We start from the raw sequence: 12,647 nt of genomic DNA, 5'->3' as shown, positions 1-12,647 counted from the left end.
CTTATGTCTACACAAAGATTTGTACATGGATCCTTGTATTATTCATCATTGCCAAAACTTGGAAGCAATCAAGATCTCCTTCACTAGGTGAATGGATAAATAAACTGTGGCCAATCCAGACAATGGGATGTTATTCAGCACTACAAAAGAAATGAGCTATCAAGCCAAGAAAAGACATGGCAGAATCTTAAATGCCTTTTACTAAGTGAAAGCAGCCAATCAGAAAATCATACATACTGATTCCAACTATATGACATTCTGGAAAAGGAAAACTATGGAGACAGTAAAAAGATCTGTGATTGCCAGGGATTAGGGTGAAGGAGGGATGAATAGGCAAAACACAAAGGATTCTTAGGGAAGTGAAATTATTCTGTATGCTACAATGGTGGATATATGTCATTATACATTTGACTAAACCCATAGAATATATCATACCAAGAGTGGACCCTAATATATACTATGGATTTGGGATGATAATGATGTATCAGTCTAGGTCACTGATTGTTACAAACGTACCACTCTGGTGCAGGATAGTGATAGTGGAAGAGATTGTGTATGTGTGGGAAGAGAGAGTGCTCTGTATTTTCCACTCAGTTTTACTGTGAATCTAAACCTGCTCTAAAGAATAAAGTCTACTTTAAAAAAGCACCTCCTCAATAAAAACACTCACTCCTCCTAAAAAAGATGAGACCCCATAAGTTAGAGGACTCATTGAGTCCTTCTGCAATACCTTACCTTAGTTATTATCAAGACATCTTTCTGATTTCCAGGGATGACAAGGTACCTGGATTTCTCATAAGTATGTGACTGGGTTAAAATGTTCATTTTGAAACTTGAAAACCCTAGAGGTAGGGGTTTGGGGTTATGAATTCAATGCAAAGAGATAAGAGGAAGGTCTCCTGAAGTGCACAGCAGCTCTGAGAACATGGGGTCAGGTCAGGATTAGGGAAGAGAAGAGAGGGACAGGGAGAGAGAAAGAGAGCGGTATAAAGAACTCACTTATGATAGGGAAGACAGGGAACTTTGGAAACGGTTGTCTGATGAACAATCTTGATTCTTGTCCTAAGATTCTTGTCCTAATTTTCCTTGTTATGTCAGAATCCTCAGTAAAAGAATGTTGCACTGGATAATAGTATTCTGGGTAAGGAGCATGTAAAGGTAGGGTGGTCAAAGAGCTAAACTGGGGAATGGCTGAGGGTTGGCAAGCAAAGCACAGCAGAAGCAAGACAGCAGCTGGCAGTAGTCTGGGCAAAAAAGGCTGAGAGTGGAGGTGGGTTGGAGAGTGTGTGGTGACTTGAGGGGCAGGCAATAAAATTCAAGCAGAATGTATTACTGGAGGCCTCTGCATTTGGGTCTAGGCTCTATGACATCTCCTCAGAGAGGTCTTCTCTGATTAAAAGTAGACCAACACAAGACAAATTCATTGCACTATTCGATTTTCTTTATAGCAGTTATCATTGCTCATTTGTTTATGGTATGTCTTTCTCATTACATTAGAACAGTGGTTCTTAACCGGGGGTAATTTTGCCCCCCAGGGACATTTGGCAATGTCTGGAGACGTTTCTGGTTATCATAACTGGAGGACATTCTGCAGGCATCTAGTGGATAGAAGTCAGGGATGCTGCTCAACATTCTAGAGTGCAAAGGACAGGCCCCCAAAATTATCTAGCACCAACTGTCAATAGTGCTAAGGTTGAGAAGCTGCATTAGAAAGGAAATTCCTAGAGGAAAAGGACTTTGTCTTGTGTGTTGTGATTCCCAGTACTTATAATAGCACCTGGCACATGGTAGGTAATTGATAAGTATTAGTTGAAGGGTTGATTATTATTGAAGTCTTCATTTTTCCAGCTTGAAATAAGAACCAGTTTCTCCTGGCCTTATATATGCTCTCAGCTATAGGTCTGTCTCCCATCTGAATTAGAGCAGTAATAGAAAACATGTGAAGAGACTCCTTCTGCATGCATCCAAACCAGGAGACCTCTTCCACATATTTCTCCCTGAAAAGTCCCTCTACTTACTCTGTAGATTCAGCATGGGACTGGGACAGTTAGAAATATTGCAATAAATATCCCACCTATTTGAGTTGAGGGTTTGCAAAGAGTGTTCTATCCATGCTTACCCTTAAGTAATTGGAACAAAAGGAGTGCATAGCAAGCATACTGACAACTGACCAAACCCGTGCCTGCAGTTGGGGTAATGAGCTCTGACAAGCCTGCAAACTCACGAACCTCTTGCCCCAAAGTCCTCTAACCATTAAGCATCCAGCCACAGGCCAAGGTTATATTTCTTCCTTCCTATTTACACATTTAGATTCCTTACAGTACAATTTATTGTTAACATAAAGGTTATATACATTCTTCTAAGAACACTGATTGGGGCTGACAGACCTTTCACTGGCATTAGCAGCAATGTACTACAGTTCAGCACCAACATGCCTCTCTAACTTTCAAGAAAGGTACAATTTATATTTCAGAATTTCAAAGAAATGCGTCTAAAAGTAGTAACCTTGAAGGAGGTGAGAAAGAGTTTCCAATAGAACACAGTCATTTTCAAAACTACCCACAGGTAATCTCCCATTTATAAAAGCAGTATTATGATGAGAGAAAATAAAAATCTTTGCTTTTCCATTTAACTTATGTGGAAAACAACATGGCAGTTTGGACGAAAGACCAAAGAATTTGACCATAACAACTGAGGAACTATCCCAGGAAACAAGCTAGTCCCCATAACAATCAAACTTCATTAGCTGAGGTCAGAACATCATCAACTCCCCTTTGCGTTACCTGATTTTCTTGCTGGTCCCACTGACATATCTGCAGAACCTGACCCAATTCTTGTCGCTGTTGCTTCAGGTCCTTGTCGAGTTGCCGTCTCCTATCTTGTAGAAGCTCAAGAAGGCTGTCAATCTTCAGACAGCTGTTATGAGCTCCCTGAATCAACTCCGGATTCACATTAGGTCCATCACACTTGAATTTTTCTATGAAGTCAGTGAGCTGTTGACTTTTGTTTAAAAGGGCCAGAGATCGTTCTAAGAGTTCTAGAAGAAAATTAAAAAGAAAAAAGAACAGTGATATGAGCAAGCTTTTCTATAGTAATATTCAAACTCTTGGTATAATTTAAAATGTATATAACCTTTATGTTAACAATAAATTGTGCTGTAAGGAATCCAAACGTGTAAATAGAAAATGTCTGTGATACACCTGATCAGATAACATGACCTAAAAATTACTGTAACATTAACTGCCAAAAGATAGGATGTTGCAGTTCAGTGACAGTGTAATTCAGTACAGGAAGCGGAAAGATCGTGGGACTTGGGCACTGTTTCAGTTGGTTTTTAGTGATGTGCTACTCATTAAGGTGCCTGCGACCCTTGATGTGTTCTATGTTCTGAAGTGAATGGACTAATTCTGAAGTATAAAGGCTACGACCCAGGAGTCATCCATGACACATTCCTCTCCCTCGTTATCAATACATGTCAATTCCACCCTCTATCTCCTGCGTGTGTTTACTGTTCTCCATCCCCACTACACAAAACATTATTTGTTGCCTGGACTTGTGCAGGCACCTCTTAATTGCATCCTTCTCCAATCCACTCATCTATTCTCTATATGTTAACCAGACCAATGTTTTCTAAACACACTATGTCTGTCTCTCTTTCTCCCTCTCTCTCTCTCTCTCTCTCTCTCTCTCTCTCTCTCACACACACACACACACACACACACACACACACACACTGGCTTCCAATTGCCTTAGAATTCAAAACAGTCCCCTTGACATGATTTTAGGTCTGGCATGGTCTGGTCCCTTTCAGATTATCTCAATCTCTCTACTCTTCATCCCTCTCTTTTTAACTACATCATAAATCTGACATTCCCTTCTGCCTCAGAACTTTTCACTGTGTCCCCTGCCAGGGACACCATTTTCAACCCCTTCCTTCTCCACCTTTATTTTACTCATACTTCAGGTCTTACTCAGCTGTGAATTCCTCAAGGGATAAACCAGACTGAATCAAATCCTATATCAAATCCTATACCAAATCAAATACTATTAATTGTTCTCATTAACAGCTCTTATCAAAACTATAGTTTTATACTTATGTGTTGGGTTAGTTGATTGATGTCTTCCTTTGCCACAAGGTTCCAAGGCAATATGAAGACAATGACCATGACAATATCTCCAACACTTAGCATAGTGATTGGCATAGCAGAGATGTTCAACAACTTTTGTACAATGCTTGAATGAGATCAAATGTATTAAGAGGGGGGAAGAATTAAGAGACCTGGAGTGCTGGAGATCAGTGGTTCTCTAGAGATGTAAAAAGATGTCGAGAAAGCATGAGATTTTGTGATGGGAAAGTGATGGAAACAGAAGCCAAGTTACCAGGTTGAGAAGTGGGGACATAGTCATGAAGTCAAGTCAACAAGACAGGGCAATCTCTGAGACATTTGATGTTAGAGGGGAGAAAAAAAAGAAGAGAGTATCAGCAGGGTTGGATATACCGTCTTTTATTTTTAGGACAGGGAGAAATATGAAGAACACCTAGAGACTAAGTACCCTACCAAGCATCACACAACTAGAATTGGACTAAGGAGTGGTAAAAACCACGTGTTCTGATTAGAAGCTCAGTGTTCTTTCCAGTCTCCCATGGCACTCTACGTTAGCATTCTAACATTCAGCAGTTAACCGCACAGCAATAACGAGGCTGTAGTAGTTGGGCCAGTTGTCTCTTTTAACTTGACACCTTTTTTTGGAGAGATGGAAGAGAGAATGAGGTAAGTGAAGATACTATGAAGAGAGAGTTTGACATGAAAAGGAAAGAATTTGAAGTAGTTTATGTCACATGACCTAGATCTGTCCAATAAAGTATTAGGTGCTGTTATCTGCTCAGAGTGAGGAAAGTGTGATTATGTGCACTGGACAATTTGGGAGTTAACAATGCAAAGCAACGAACAGCAAAAACAACTTGAACCAAAAAGAGGATGAGATCATTGAAACAGAATAAGAAAAGGCAGGGAGAACATTTGAATAAATCTCTCAAAGAAATGGAAACAAACATGAACAAGATGGGAGAGGCAGGGGCAGGGGGAAAAAAAACCTACCTGTCTAGAGCAAGTTCTTATGTAGAAGGGAAAGATAGAATGAAGTGAAGACAGATTATAGAGGGTCTTGTGTAGCAAATGAAGAGTTTTATTTGTATAGCCTATGTGATAATCAGTATGACTGATTCTCCATATATATGCATACATATTTCCTCTGCATTGAAGAGTTTGTTATGATGTTGTGAAAAGTTACACACACACACACACACACACACACACACAGGGAGGAAATGTGGGCAAGTGGCAGGGTTTCCACATAGTATTTATTTTCTTCCTTTCCATAACTAGTTCTTACACATTCGATTTTTCAAGTCAGAGAGGGAAGCATAGCTCTAAGTGCTAGACGTGGCTGACTCACCGTGGAACAGGCCAACCTGTTCAGATTCCTACAGAATACATATAATTAGCTACAATTCCCATTTGTCATCTTTATCTGGTTCTCTGTTTCACATCTGCCAGAATAATATAACTACTACCATAGTACCCTTAGGAACAGCCTCTGGCCAAAACTTCTTGTAATCTGTACCCAAGGTAAAATCAGTCTGTTACTGTTACCATGATATTAAAGCGGACAAATTTTTCCCTCAGTTTCCTCAGTCAGTCCTTTGGTTCTTCCTCTGTTGGTTTCTTATATCTTAACGTTTTTATTGTTTATGCTTTCCTAGCAATTTATTCCATCGGTTGATCTACAAAGTGACGTATTTTTCCTCAAGGGTAAACTGTCTAGATAGAATATCATGAACTTCAAGACATACAAAATCTCTATGGTATGTTTATTTTAGAGATAATATTTTTGCATACCTAAAACACTACTTTCTGACATAACGCTTTGTGACGTGGGGCAAGTAGATATTTAATAAATTTTTATTATTTGTTTTGACTGTCATTATATGTAAGAAAGTTTATATTAAAGTAGATTTCATACTAATACCTATACAGTGCCATACTTAAGTATAAATTACAAATTCAAGATGGGTAAATAAGGGATGTACATAACTTAAGTGAATTTGTAACTTGCTAAGCAATCTTTCCAAAAGAGTAGTATCTAAAAAGTGTCAAAGTCACAGTCTTGGCATTGAGATCATCGGTGATATTTCTTCCTAAAACTTTTTTAAATATTAATATTCCAAATGTTCCTTAGTGGGATTGTGTTTCCTAAGCTCATTCAATGGGCACTTTCAGATATACACAAAAGTAGAGAAAAATAGTATAATGGACTCCAATGAACCTATATCTCAGCCACATTTAAAACATATATGTAAGAACGTTTAAGAACAAATAAGTAACAATATGATTGTTCCTGAGAGGAAGCTTCTTAGGTATTACGTTCATTTCAAAAAGACATTGGAAAACTGGAGGGTTCAATTGTGATCCTTCAGGGCTTAGAATCAATTTTTTCCTCCTTAATGTCCCTGTAGTGCCTTGTTATTGCTCCAGTTTATATCATTGTATTGTGTCTTACACTGGAATTAAATGCAAATAACACTCAAAAAACGTCTTCAGGTTGGATGCTACTGTACATCGTGGAGATTCAGATATGGACTAATCCCCACCCTCCAGAGTCTCACAATCTGGTGATAGAGGCAAATACGGAAATGAATCGTTACTACGTGGTATGCTGGGCGGTGTAACAGGGACCCACAGGTAACCTGCCAATACATGTGTACATGCCCCAACCAGACTAGGCCTCCTGAGGAAAAAGTCCTCTACCGCCCCCTCTCTTTTAGTAACTGTAATAGTGGAAGACAATTTTCCTTATCCAGAGCTGTTATTTAAAGGCTGATCTTCATTTCCCGACCCCGAGAAGGAAAATTCACTGAATTCAACCATTTATTCAATGAAAAAATATTTCCTGAGGATCCCCCATGTGCCAACACTGAGCTAGATGCTGAGGATACAGGAAGAACAAGGTGGGAATGGCCCCTGACCTCAGGAGCTAAAACCCAGCAGATTGAATAACTGAATCTCTGGAGGCTGTTCCTCTAACAACCCCTTAGAATCATTTACAACTATGTCTTTTTTGAAGCAAATGACCAGAAATAAAGCTTTATTTAAACTTTCTTGGAACAATTTGAGGTATGAACAAATAAATTTAAAATACATTGTCACACATGAGCATTCTCACATGAACATGTTATTAAACCTCTAAAAGCTGATGTGAAGAATAAACATATTTCTTGCCTTTGGTGTGATGTTCATGAAGCTGAAGAAGTGATTGTAAGGACTCCGCACTCTCAAACTCCTGGGTGTTCTGGAGGAAATCTTCAGCTTGGTCTATTTTAATAGCAAACTACAACACAAATACAAGGGAAAGACATTTGAACAAATAAAAATCAATGTGCCGCTTAGGGTGATTTGTAGATGATTTTCATGAATTCATAACCTAGCTGACTGTATATGTGTTCGTGTGTTTATATGATGATGTGTGTGTTTGTGTGAGTGTGTGGGGTTAGGGTGTTTGTATGAGGTTGTGTATTTACATATAGTCAATTTACAAAGTGCCAAAGAACTTTCTTCTCCTTCCTTTGTATTCCTTTCATACATGGATACATGTCATATATGCGGAAATAATTTAACTTGTTCACTGATAAGTATCTGTTGAAATCTTCAACTAAAATTGTTGTGTCTATGTAACAAAGCAGCCACTTCCAACATATAAAGCAGTTTGTCAAAAAATAACTAGAACGTTTGCTAAAAATAAACAAACAAACAAATAAACAATAAAAGTTTGGTTAACCAGTAACCTATGTAATTATAAGTAAATATAATTAAAGAACCCACTTAGAGGGAAGGTTGAAATACAATGAATGTTTTCCTTTGTGACTAGACCTAGAACCAAAAAAATGTAACTTTCAAAATAACACAAGTCTAATCCCCTTTCTACACTTGATCTTAACAAAACGCCTAAGAAGTAATGTCCTTAATTCCATTTCTTATACAAAATAAGAAAGTGATCTGAAGAGATACACACTCCTTTATGAGAAGGAATGAGATTAAGGATGGGGGGGTGAACTTTTACCTTTTAAATCTATAATTTGTAATTTTGTTTGCATTTTCATCAATGATTTTATGCATTCTTTATATAAATAAAAATGTGATTAGATATAGCAAGAAAGAAAAATGAAAAAATTTTCCTCTGTTTCAAAAAAAAAAAGGAGCAATTTTGCACCTTAAAAGGTGAGGAATATGACCCATCTCTCTGTTTCTCCTTGAAGGAAATATGAAGGGGAGGTATTTGAAGTGATGGTAAAATTCTCAGGGGAATAATCTTAGAAACAAATTTTAGAAGAGGGTAAAACATATTTGGTTCTATCAGTACAGTACATCCATGATTGTAGACATAGTAGCAGTCTAGCTAGACAATAGCTGGTTTGTTCTGGCACGCAGATTCAAAAATGTAATCAATATGTTTACCTTTGTATCAGGTATTGGATAAACTCATAAAGGTAAAGTATCAGTGAGAAAGACACAAAAGCTTATCACATGCTTATCTTTTTTTTCAAGTTTTCTCCAAGCTATCATCTATTAATTTAGTGATTTTTAATATTTTTATTTAACTATTCAATTAACAAGATCTACAAACTATAGTTTGTAAACTATCTACTATAGTTTGACTATTACAATGGCCACATCAAATCCAGTTATAAATGGCATGGAATGATGAATGAGCATGTCCTCTTTAGAAATATGGAGTAGGCCTCCACCATCCTGTTAGAACAATCTGGTGGATATCAGCCACTGTCACTTAGGGACAGAGTTTCTAAATTGCAGCATGGTGTCTAATAAGAGAATAACCTGTCTGATGGTTAAGTCTGTGAGTCTGAAACGGTACTGTAAGAACTATCAACCCTGCAATAAGAAGTCATTTCATATTTTTATGGAACTGCATTCATCATAGTTCAATAAGGGGATCCTATCCACACATCATTTGCATCTCTAATTCATTCCATTTTTAATAGCATATTTTAAGGGTCTTCTTCAAAGAGAAGTTTCAAAACAAACAAACGAGCAAAACCAACCCTAGGAGGTAATTTGGTTTTTCTCTATAGAACATTACAAAAAGTTTTGGAGTCACTGTATAACTTATAACTATATTTCAACTGTTATTTGAAATTAAAATAAATAAATATACAAATAATGCTTTAATCAGAAAAGTTTTCCCTAAAGTTCTGTTAACTTTTACCTATGGATATTTTCTATTGTCCATTTTTCTTTTTGCATGTTGCGTGGCACAGAAGTGGCAACAGTGGGACACTTTGCAAAGACCCTATTCTCTTCTTTTTTATTCTTATTAATCAGTCCTGAAAACAGTTTGGCAACACAAGGGGCAGGAAAGGAGTTTGCCTTCAGCTTAGTATTAAGTGACCCACAAACCTGGAAGCAGGATAATACAAGAAACAATATCTTTTCACTAAAAATCAGAGTGGTGGGCTGAATTATGAGTTGACTTAGTATTTCTTTTTACTTCATGCACTATCTGGAAATAATTTCTCATCAGAGAGAAAATCAGCGGGCATTTATGTTACTACCCGTGAGAAACAAATATTGGGCCTAATGTTTGAAGAAAGATAATTTTCTGGGCTCATATGAGTTGAATTTCAAGGGCAGTTGACATCTATACCCCACTTACTAAGATGGAATGAATCAGATGTATCTACAATTTGACCCTGTAGGTGCATTTCACCTGGTTTCTGTTCAGGAAAGAAAACTATGCATGAAACTTTTCCCCAAGATGATCTGTAAAATGAATTGTAGTTAGACTTCTGTATTCAAACTGTGGAAAACAGAACTTAAAAGTTACAATAAGGTTTTTGCTCCTCCTTTTTACTTTTAAATGAGTTCATGATGCATGAGATTGTCTACCCCAGTTTTTATGTTCTATTACTAATCTTCCTTCTTTCATTATTTTGGATTTAAGACCTAAACTTTGAGTTTGGAAATGTCATATTTTTCAAAGCTAGTGCTTTATCATAATGAAGCAGTGCTCTCACATCAAAATGCATGTACTGCCACTTGACAGAGAAGTTCAAAGTGAAATTTCCAATAACTGTCTTACACCAAATACAACAGCTCTTTTGATAATGTTCTTTGAGTCTCGCATTTTGAAATTGGGAACTGGGAAAACATCTCAGAATTCAAGAAAAGTCACAGGAGGAAATGACCTTCTTAGGTCCAGGACTTTTCTTTCTTTAAACTTTTAATGAGTTCAAACTATAAATCCAGCTATATGCCTTAGGAAAGTATTTTATAAAATGCTACACTTACAAGTCAAATATTCTATGGAATATTCTGCAATTTCCTTTTCATAAATAGCAGAAGAAATTCTATCCTCCATCTTTAAGTCAACAAGAACACTTTAGACCAATATTTCCTAATATTCATAAAATCAGGGAAAATTGTTTGATTTAGTAACTATATTACCATCTTCTAAAGAAGGTAATAAATCATAGTGACTTATGGATAAGAGTTTCTATTTTTACTTAACATTTTACTGAATTTTAATTAGCTGTACTTAAGGTTTTTGAAAAATATTTTATTTATTTATTTGAGAGAGAGAAAGCACAAACGGGGGTGGGGGAGGCAGAGGGAGAAGCAAACTCTCCACTGAGAAGGGAGCCCAAGATGCTGGATGCTATCCCAGGATCCCAGGATCAGGACCTGAGCCTAAGACAGACCCTTAACCGACTGAGCCACCCAGGCACACCCTTAGGGTTTTTTTGAAGGGCTACATTAAAAATATTAACAATTTTATGTTTGGGCAATCAAAAATTAAATGTATTGTATATAACTTGGCCATCTTGCCATTTTTAACTGATTGCAAAATCTATTTGTGGAAATAAAACATTTTCAGGAGTGCTGTCTATTTGCTCTGATGTGAAAGTATTTTTTTTAAACACAAACCTCCAAGGCATTTTCAAAAAATTCAGAGGTCAACCTGAGAAGCTCCCTTCTTCTTTCAAGCATGGAGACAAGGGTTGCCCATGCTTCACCTAACGTGTTGGCCATGGCATCATAGACCTGACTCTGATCCTTGTTCTCTTCAGCTGTCTTGTCTGCTTCCTGCAAGAGTTCCCATACCTGATCTTCCAAAGCCTAAGTGCAGGAAAGAAAAGAGTGTCATTCAATGCAAGAACCTGGAATCATATTTTAAACATTGGGTATTTTAAACTGCATGTGGTCTAAGAAGGTTTAGAAAGAATTTATAAACGAAAACTACAACGCAGACAGTTGGATCAAATAGAGATAAGGGAGCAATGGAAATTGTGATAAGCTAGAAAGCATGGCGGGGCTAAAGGCATTCACATTTAAACATTGTTCAAACACTGTAGAGATTTATCAAAGGTACATATTTACATTCCCAGAGGTCCAGAATATTACGTTGATCTCACATTTCAAAAAAAAGGAAAACTAATTGGAACACATCCAGAAGAGAGTGATAAAGAAAAAAAATTATGAAAAATGAACCTCATAAAACTCACTTTATTCTAAATAATTATTATTGTTAATATGCTTGTGAAGTTTAATGTAAATGCCAAAAATAAGTTCTTAGAATATTGATAATGTAAAAATTAGAATATCTATAACTGGTAATACAGATTGTTTGAACAAAATATGGAAGATAAAGAGGACCATGTGCTTACATAATTATTTCATTTAGGAATAGGAGGAGGATCTCACAGATTCTGTTTCATTCTTAAAGTTGGCACCAAAATAATGGGAAAAACTTTAAAAACACAATAGATTAAAAATAATACGAATAAATTCTAAAATATCAGTAGAAAAGGAGACTAAAATGTGATAATACAAAAGAAAACAAAAGGCATAAAGAGCATACAAATGAGGATACAAACAAACAAACAAAAAAACCAAAATGTAGTAATATAATTAAACACCAGTTAACACCAAAAAAGTGGATGCATTACCTTTCTCAATTAAAAGGCAAATATTATCAGGTTAAGCTTTAAAAAAATCAACTAATTTATGTTTACTAGAGACATCCCTAAAGACATAACTTTTGAAAATAAAAAGATGCAATATACCAGGCAAAGACAAAATAAAAGAAAGACTAACAACATTAATGGCAGACAAAATGGAAATGTAAACAAAAAAACACTGGTATTTAAAATGGAATTTTATTTTGATAAATGATGCAATCTATAGTAGATATGTGGTACTTATGAATCTTTATACTTATGGCATCAAAATATTTAAAGTAGTTATATCTAGTCACAATGCAATAGGTAGAAATAAACAACAAGAAGTCCAGGTAATAAAACAAATCTCTTAGAAATTCTAAGATAACACTTTAAAGAATAATTCTTAGATCAACTGGAGAAAAAAAACTACTATTGTAGGCTGTTTTGAGAAAAATAAATAATGAGGCTATTGTGTTTAATAACCTAAGATATCTAGCTAACTTTAGGCTCATATAAAATTCATAGTATTGAACAACTTTGTTTTTAAAGAAAAAATTCATTAATTAAACATTCAAGCCTAAATTATAGAAAAAGAATAATAAAATAAAATAAGAATTAAGAGTTATTAAGT

General features: G+C 36.1%; 1 protein-coding gene across 1 annotated transcript in view; it reads right to left on the bottom strand.

Moving 5' to 3' along the window:
* Window positions 1-12,647, bottom strand: part of CCDC141 (coiled-coil domain containing 141) — a 181,367-nt gene that overhangs the window by 116,720 nt on the left and 52,000 nt on the right. The window contains exons 3-5 of the mRNA XM_008687200.2: window positions 11,001-11,192; window positions 7,281-7,389; window positions 2,784-3,037 (exon numbers count right to left, since the gene is read on the bottom strand). Of these exons, the coding sequence (XP_008685422.2) occupies window positions 2,784-3,037; window positions 7,281-7,389; window positions 11,001-11,192 (555 nt within the window). The remainder of the gene's footprint in view (window positions 1-2,783; window positions 3,038-7,280; window positions 7,390-11,000; window positions 11,193-12,647) is intronic.

This window comes from Ursus maritimus, unplaced genomic scaffold (genome assembly GCF_017311325.1).
Source record: "Ursus maritimus isolate PB19 unplaced genomic scaffold, ASM1731132v1 scaffold_1, whole genome shotgun sequence".
Lineage (NCBI taxonomy): Eukaryota > Metazoa > Chordata > Mammalia > Carnivora > Ursidae > Ursus > Ursus maritimus.
This window is presented reverse-complemented; position numbering and strand designations above follow the sequence as displayed.